Source organism: Nanorana parkeri, unplaced genomic scaffold, assembly GCF_000935625.1.
Source record: "Nanorana parkeri isolate BGI_ZX_2015 unplaced genomic scaffold, ASM93562v1 scaffold499, whole genome shotgun sequence".
Classification (NCBI taxonomy): Eukaryota; Metazoa; Chordata; class Amphibia; order Anura; family Dicroglossidae; genus Nanorana; species Nanorana parkeri.
Window position 1 is genome coordinate 427,673 of NW_017306767.1, and position 8,880 is coordinate 436,552.

Consider the following 8,880-nt stretch of genomic DNA (forward strand, 5'->3'; position numbering starts at 1 on the left):
CCCCCCCCCCACTGGGGTCCTTGGTTCCTTCCGGTTTCGGTTCCAGCGCCAACAGGTCCGCTTCCAAGTCTGGGGACCTCTTGATTTCGATATGGATTGTACAAAAACCCCAAGCTGCTCTTTCCTTCCAAAAACAGCACTTGGCGCTCCCTACTATCAAGGGTCCGGCAAGTCTGATGTATCGACTATGACTTTAATAAAAATGGTATCGTCTTTTATGTACGTCCCATTTTCTAGCACGGTCTGGGCGACAAATACAGGGCACCCAGAGGCAATGTTCATTTCCCCGGTGGGCTTTTTGAAGCTGCTGCTGTTGGGGTCCGGCTTGAAGGCGTCGCCGAGGTGGCGGCGTGACGGTCCCTGGTCCATTAACATGAGACTTACTTTCTGCTTGAACGGCCAAGGAAGCAGCGAATCGTACTCTCCCCTCATGATGACGAAGAACAGCGACAAATGGGTGTTCTTCCCCATGCCGTCTCCGTTCAGGTAGACCCTGGCGCACATCTTGTAGCCGAAGTAGCCTGTGTAGAATGGCTGACTGTACAGTGACAATGTCTTTCCCATGACGGCCTCCTGCTTCCGCCTCTTGTAGTCGCGGATTTTCCAGATCAAGATGCCGTTGTAGCTTGCCGTCTCCAGGACCTGGAACCGGAGGTCCATGTCCGCCAGGCGGATGTCGTGAACGCTCAACATCTGGTCGTGTCTGTTAATTTGGGTCTCCAAGACACCTAAGGGTACAAGGCAGAATGTCAAAATAAATGAATGTTAAAGTATCACACTGCAGGGATATTAGCGATACAACGACTTATGAATCTTCAGCATTTGATACTTCTGTGTGTTTCAGAAGTCTGTGGTAATTTTGGTTTCACCCGCAAAGAGCTCTGTAGGGACACAGAAGTAGCTTAGTTGGTAGATGGGCCCACAGCACACAGCATGCGTGATGCATGCATCCAATATACCCAGGAATGTCAAATGCTGAAGATCTTCAAGGAAGTGTAGTTCTGGTGTGACTGGCCAGTGCTCTGTTGAAAACTCCAACAACCTGACTTCCGGTTTAGTTAGAAGAGGTTTAGCCGAGGAACCTATATAGTGCACGTGCGCCACCCGCGCCTTTTCCCTATACACATAGTACACAGCAATTAAGTATTATAATGAACTAGGGTTAAACTAATACAGCGCGTTATTAATGAGTTGCCCCACTCAATATGGCCGCAAGCGGCGCCCATATTGAGTGGGGCAAGTCAGATGAATAACGTGCTGGATTAGTCTGACCCTAGTTCATTATAATACTTTAACTAAACAATAAAGGTGATCAGCGCCAGTAAGTGTAATGTGGAAATATGAGCTACCAAGCACTAAGGATATAACTAAATATCTGTAAAATGTGAAAAAACAATATTGTGCCGAGCTAATAATCATACATATCTAATAAATTGAAACATATATAAATGAGTCACATATATGAGCCTTCAAACAAATGTGTCGTGTCAGAGCCCAGACCCCTGACAAAGTCACGTGTTTTGACGTAACGTACGTAGGGCAGAGCTCCTGATGTCACCACGCTGAGCCGGACGAACAGTTTTCTTATCACTCTGCTGCCATTTGTACTGCTGGTATGATCCAGCAATACCCAATGCCTGTACTGTTTACACCATTGTGAGTACGCATTTTTTATATAATAAATTGCATTTTATTGGACGTTATGCACTATGTCCTTGTCCTTTTTCTCTTTCCACCTGGATTTATACTGGTACCTGTGATCTGAGGAGACCTTATCGCCTTTTTCTGTGCATGGGCTTCCCTCCCCCATTAAGAAGGGAAAAAGTGCATTTGACCTAGCTCTGTGGGTCTACCTCCCCAGGTGAGCATTCACTTGTTATCATCACTCACTGGGTGGAGGTGAAGGTCTGCCTGCATTGTGTGATTATCCTTACCTGAGAGTTATATGCACATTGGCTGCGAATCATCTGAGGAATTTTTTGCACAATCACCATTGTTTGCGTTTGTTTTTTCCTTGGGACTTTTTTTGCCTATATTGCTTTTTTGTATGTGTGTAGATATTTCTTATGCCTCATTTGTTTGAAGGCTCATATATGTGACTCATTTATATATGTTTCAATTTATTAGATATGTATGATTATTAGCTCGGCACAATATTGTTTTTTCACATTATAATACTTTATTGCTGTGTAGTATGTGTATATATGGAAATGGCGCACATGCAGTACAGCGTTCTCGGCTAAACCTCTTACTTCTAACTAAACCGGAAGTCAGGTCGTTGGAGATCTCGAGGAGTTAGAACTTTCGATAGAACACCGGCTTGACTAACAATACTTTTACTGCACAATAACCAAGTAATACTAGCAGATAACACAGCAAAAAAATATACAATAAAAAAAACACAAAAAACTAAATTCTTGTCATTGTTCAGCATTGTGAATGTTTAAAGACTAGTTAAAGGGTTTGTAAAGCCAATTGTTGCCCTTAAACACCCCACCACCACCACCCGGGTCAGGCTAAAGTCTTTCGGTTGTCCTTACCAGGATTCCATGCAGCAGCAGTCTTACTTATAGTCTCCAATTGAGTCAAACGGGTCTGTAGTGACTCCAGAGAGGTCTTTATATTATCTGCATCTTCCCCAGTCTGACGCAAGCCCCGGATTTCCATATCCAAGTCCTTCAGCTTATCTGCTTGGCCTTCGATAACTCTCTGCACAGAGAAAATATCCGCAATGATAAATACACCAACAACTAAAATAGGACGAGATAAGACAATCTTAACGCGATTCTCTTTCAAGTTTCGTTTTTTGATGGCAACAGACGGAGGACTGGGTGGCCAGAATTACAAATCTGTTAGCAGGTATATCATTGTGTTTTAACTGTGCATTCAGCGGTTTGCCGGGAGTTCAAGGATGTATACACCCGGTCCTCAACTCACACATCACTTGCAATGTTTATAAAAAGTCACTTATTAGAAAAAATCACTTATGACAACGCGCGGAGCGCCCCCCTTTCGTCTCGGGTCTTTAAAAAAAAAAAACTATGCAAATGTTTTCACAGAAATTGTCCATTTCAAAGACTTGTGAAACTCTTATGTCAGAGTGAGACATTTCTGTAGCTCAGACACAATGTAGTTCCTTCTTCCCCCTAACGTGCACAGGAAACCCTCTGATTACAGGTAGACGATTGCTTTCCTGGAAGGTCTGAAAGGCATTAAAGGAGAACTGCCAAGAACAGTTTCCATCTAAGCTGAGCACATAAATTCCAGGGTTTCAACAAAAGAACCCTTTCTGTGGCAAAGACTCAATGCTCAATACTCCCCTCTTCATCAGGGCTGGGAAATTAGACAACACAAATTAAACATAAAAAAAGATAATTTTTTTTAAAAAGGGAACTTTTTAAAGCTTTTTTATTTCTCTTTTTTTGTTAATTTAGGACATCTTATTTCCCAGCCCTGACAAAGGAGGAGTATTCAGCATCGACCCCCAGAAACACGTTAAAGGAGAACTATGGGGTTAAGGCTTTTCCCCATAGTTCTCCTTAGGGTAATGGGAGGACACAAACTAGCGTCCTCCCGTCACCCTAGGCTCAGTATACCGCAAGCTGATATGTATGTCTGTCTATGATATTGTTACCGTGTCCTTTGCCATATATTGTAAAACTTCAATAAACATTTAATATGGAAAAAAATAAAAATAAATCTCTTCTGATCTTCTGTCCTGGGCAATAAAGATTTACTGGACTCATACTAAATTTGTGGCGCTCTTCTTCTTTTCACAACATTAAGACTATTCTAGGGACCCCAAAGGATACCCCGCCTGACAGAGAGCTGCCTCCAAAACCCCCTAACCTTCTTACTTCGGGCCCAGCGCTCTACCAACACATCTACTGTCATGATATATTTCCAAGATGCTTAGAAAGCAAAGTTACATTAAAACACTGCACAGTAACAAAGACCTTTCATTCTGACAACACAGCCGCTCGCCGCCGTCTCAAACCCCAAAGGCTTACATTCCTATAGGGCAACACAGGAAATACATTTGTAATAAATTGACAAGGAAGTCAATTTGCTATCTGCCTACAAATGAGATTTATTGTTGTAGGAATGTACGCTGAGAAGGAAGTAATGTAAAAAATAACCAGCAAACAAACTGTCCCTAAATAGTGAGTACAGTACGTTCCTGATCATATATACTACATAAGATCACAACAAATGACGCTGTGCTATATATACGAGTTGCTCTGTTGTTGTACACTGGTATCAATGAATATGTATATTGAAGTATTTTGTGAGCCAAAAACAATGGAATTAAAACTGGGAGAGCAAAAATAGCAGTATTAACATTTACATGAGAGCAGAGGTAGGCAAACTCGGCACTCCAAATGTAATGAAACTACATATTCCCTCATGCCTTTGGTTCTGAAAGACATGCTTGTGGCTATCAGTCTTGCAGTACATAATGGGAGTTGTAGTCAGGCAACAGCTGGAGTGCTGAGTTTGCCTAATCCTGCATTAGACCATATCTTGCCCTTATTCTCTATCCAACACTCAACCAAGAGGCACCAGCTGTCAGAGGCCAGCACATGACCAACAGAGGGCAACCGATCATCAACAGTGTGCAACCAATTGCCAACTATTAACCAACAAACAACAGTGGGCAACTACCAACCATTAACCAACAGGCAACAGTGGGCAACCAATTGCCAACCAACGGTGAACAGTGGACAACCAATAACCAACAATGAAGAGTGGGCAACTAATTACCAACAGTCAACAAAGGGTACTCAATCATCAACAGAGATAAATTCCCACTAAAAGTTCACCTGAACGCCAAAAAAAAATAATCAAACTTCGGTAACTGCCTGGGACCTCCTCCACGGACGGGTTTCACACACAAGACTGGGTGTAATCCTAGAAGAACAAAACCTCTACGATTAACCCCAGCCCTGTGGGTGAAACGCATCAGTGGAGGAGGTCCCAGACGGAGACTCTCTGTTCATGCTGCTCAGATAAATAAAGCTCCTAGCATTTGAATTCTGTTTTAGAGTGCAGCCGGTCTGTTTCTCTGGATTAGTGAGGCCTATGGAGCACAGAACAAGCCCCTGCAGGCATTCAGTACCCGATCTTCCACAAGGGCTTGGTAGCAGCACATCCCATACTTCCAACAAACATCAACAAGAGTCCAACCAACACAGGCCAGACAACCGCCAACGAAGGTCAAGCAACCACCAACACAGGAAAGTCTGCGATCCCGCAGACATCAATGGCATGCAAACCCTTGGGAGAAGATGACGTGTTTGTGTTGCTTACGTGCAGTTGGTGGATTTTGGCTTCATTATTTCGCAGCATCTCTTTATGTCTCTCGATCTCTACTTCAAAGTTACACATCTGTTTGTGGAGTATCTGAATACTTTTGTTCTTTTCTGAACTTTCATTCTGTAACATGGACACCTACAGAGAAGAAAACACATGACACATAGCCGGGTGAATATTCGGCTCCGTTTACAGTAACACAAAAAGTTATCAAATCTGATTTCTGAGGGCGGCCGATATCTGAAATAACAATGGGAATATCTGATACGGTTTACCTAAACCAGCGGTGGAGGGAACCAACATTTGGAGGATCTTCAGAAGTGCAATATTGCAGTTGAGTTTAATTTCAGCCCCTGACACTTTCTGCTGCACAGAATTACTTGAAATGCTTTTTTTTATTTTTTGTTCATTTAAATCTGAACTCCGGAGTTCCCTTTTGCACAATTGTACCGGCTCCTCTCCTGGACTTGCTTTCTCTGATGTCACTGCACACTGGGAGCTTCTCACAATGTCCATTAGAAGTTGCAGCAAGTTAGATAGAGCCCGCCTCATTTCCTGGATGGAGGACATCCAGCATCATCTAGTTCTTTCCTCCCCAGCCTGACTGTCCCTGGCCCACCCCTTTCATTCACTGAATTTCAGATCTTTAAATCATGGAAGCTCGGCATCACATGACGGCATTACCGCAGCTTCCAGTTTTCAGCAAGCTTTGTACCACCCCTCCCGCCAGCTATGTTCTGCCTGCATTGCACAGAGAAGCACAGAGATGGTGATGATGGGTCTAAAATCAGGTATGCAATAAAAAAAAATGAAAAGGGTTTTATTTAATGATGTCATTAGCATGCTCATGAAGGGTAAATGAGAAACCAAGGAAGGCAAAATATAAGCAAACTTTAGTATAGGACCTATTCAAGATAGGTGAGCCTTTATGAAACAAAAAAAAAGGGCAAATCCTCCACCTGCAAGGACAACCATAGGAACAGCATGCTCCTGCTGGTCATAAAGCAGTTTCCACTGGGCGGTTATACTATCGTATTGTCTAGGGTTGCACAGATACCAAGTACAGTACTCGGTACAAGTACGAGTACATGTACCAATACTTTGAGGCTCCAAGACTACACTAGAGAAAAATTCAAAAATTAGGAGGCAGCTGTCATTTGTAAGGAGCACACGGAGCTCCCGGGATTTGTACATCTCTGTTTTAATGTACGATTTTGTTTTTATAAATATAAATAAAGGGATGCAAAGATACCAGTTTTGCGCGTACGAGTACTGATACTTGCCGAGTACTTACAAGTACGAGTACTGATACATTTTTGTTTATGGTCATGCGACAGTTTTTCTAAAACAATACAGACCAATGATTTCAGGACAGTGGTGGAGCGCCAGAGCCCGGCCCCAGCTGCAACCACTGGTAGTTCTCATGAAAATGCCAAGTATCTGCACTGGTACTCGAAAAGTATCTGTGCATCCCTAGTATTGTCTAAATTATTTCCTACAGAGGACGGGGAGCAGACACACAAAACGATGGCAGTTGGCCCCAAACATGCACCTAGGTAACTGGGCTTGCTGTATTTTTCTTGAAGACGTTTTGCTGGTCAACGTAGTCGGATGACCAGCGAAACATATTCAAGACAAATACAGCAAGCCCAGTGGCTTGGATTCATTTTTTCTAAAGATATACCATGACCTGGATGAATGAGAACCCTCACAGGCAAGCACCTAGGTGACCACAGGGACTGTCATCATTCAGTGCCATTGTCAGACCCCCCATCCACGTACAAGCTCAATGCAGCATATGAAAATCTGAGCTCTGAGGAATAAAAGGCTGCCCATAGGATTGGCGCTGAGGCTTTTTTTTTTTTTTTACGGAGGGTACGCCTACATTGTCACAATATTACAAACTCTCAAGCAAGCACTAACCTGTAAAGAAACAGAATACCCTTTCCTGTTGCATGCGCTGCTGAAAGTTGCCCAACAACCCCCCACCCCTGAAGCCCGCATGGAAACAGACACATCCAGGAGCTCTTACTTGTTCTCCCTGCTGACCTCCACTTCACCACTGGCACCGAGATAAGCATACGACCGCAGAGATCGACACCCTCAGAAGTGCCACTTTCCCAGCGAACCTCGTGGGCGGTCTTTGCGGATCGGAACAGCATTCAGAAGCATAGGCAGCAGGACAGATAGGTATTCCTGGGCATTCTGGGCATTCGGTTTCTTTTTTTACAGGCATGTGGTTTGCTTGATAGTTTTTAATCATGTGACAGGGCCTCTTTCACAATCGATACCGGCAAAAACACATTAAAATGTTTTAAATTAATTTCTGACTTTGTCTATGCACCCCGAGGAAGGCGCACGTCTCAGCACACAGGACGTGCAGTCATTCACGATGCACATTATTAACATCCAATGCTGTAAGCCTGGCCCCAACCCTCTGTGGCATCATTATAAAATTTCAGCATGCGCGCTGAAGTCAGCAGCAGCAGGAAAGCCTCCGGGATACTGGCATCGGATTAAAGCACACACACCGAAAAATATCAATCCAGCAAGATGGCAGACGAGGAGAACATGACCCGACTAAAGAAAAGCAACTCTAGTGTGTACTCCTATTACAATGCTGATGTTACAACAGGCTGCTATATGCTGGGACTTTACATCTCCTTTAAGTGGAAGTGTCTGCCTGGCACTGGTAGACTGATTGCACATCTTGCCCTTCCCACCAGGGGTCATGAATAAAGGCGAGTGTCTTGTGTCTGACATATTGGCAGATATCGGAGGTACAGGAAAAGTGCATGTATTGTGACTAGGGATGCACCGATACTAGTATCGGTGCCAATACCGACTATTTGAGCGAGTACCTGTACTCGCCCAAATGCTCCAAAGCCTAGCACGATACCCAAACTTATCAGGAATTCAGGCAGCGAGTCATTACACACTGCCCGTCTTCCTGATTGGCCGGGAAGCCATGACTTGCTGCCCGGCTTCCTGATCGGTTGGGAAGATGGCCAATGAGGGGGCCGGACTGTGCGTCATTACCCATCCCCCCGGCTTCCTGATTGGCCAGAAAGCCGGCTTCATGCTCCCTTGTCACCTGGTGACGAGGGAGCATGGAGCCGGCTTCCCGGCCATTCAGGAAACCAGTCGCCGTATAATGACTCGTGGCCTGGCTTCCTGATTGTTTGTGGAGCTGGCCAATCAAGAAGCCAGGCAGCGAGTCATTACCCACCCCCCGGCTTCCTGATTGGCCAGAAAGCAGCCTCCTGCTTCCTTGTCACCGTTCCATGCTTCCTCGTCACCTGGTGATGAGGGAGCATGGAGACGGCTTTCCTGCTAATCAGGAATCTAGGTGGCGAGTCTTTACATGCCGCCTGGCTTCCTTAATGGGACTTCCGGTATCAGTATTCGGTATCGGTGAGTACCAAAATAAAAATATCGGTACTGAATACTGAAAAACCAGTATTGGTGCATCCCTAATTGTGACCATTTGATTATCCTAAAGGAAACCTTGGACTTGCATAGCTGAAATCCACCCGACTATAATCAATGCTGATGTGCAGCCCTTTT

General features: G+C 44.4%; 1 protein-coding gene across 1 annotated transcript in view; it reads right to left on the bottom strand.

Annotated features, from left to right (window-relative positions):
- Window positions 1-6: 6 nt before the first annotated feature.
- TRAF3 (TNF receptor associated factor 3) overlaps window positions 7-8,880 on the bottom strand; it is a 90,809-nt gene continuing 81,935 nt past the window's right edge. Inside the window, exons 9-11 of the mRNA XM_018561087.1 lie at window positions 5,311-5,451; window positions 2,541-2,709; window positions 7-728 (exon numbers count right to left, since the gene is read on the bottom strand). Coding sequence (XP_018416589.1) covers window positions 157-728; window positions 2,541-2,709; window positions 5,311-5,451 — 882 coding nt within the window. The 3' untranslated portion in view covers window positions 7-156. The remainder of the gene's footprint in view (window positions 729-2,540; window positions 2,710-5,310; window positions 5,452-8,880) is intronic.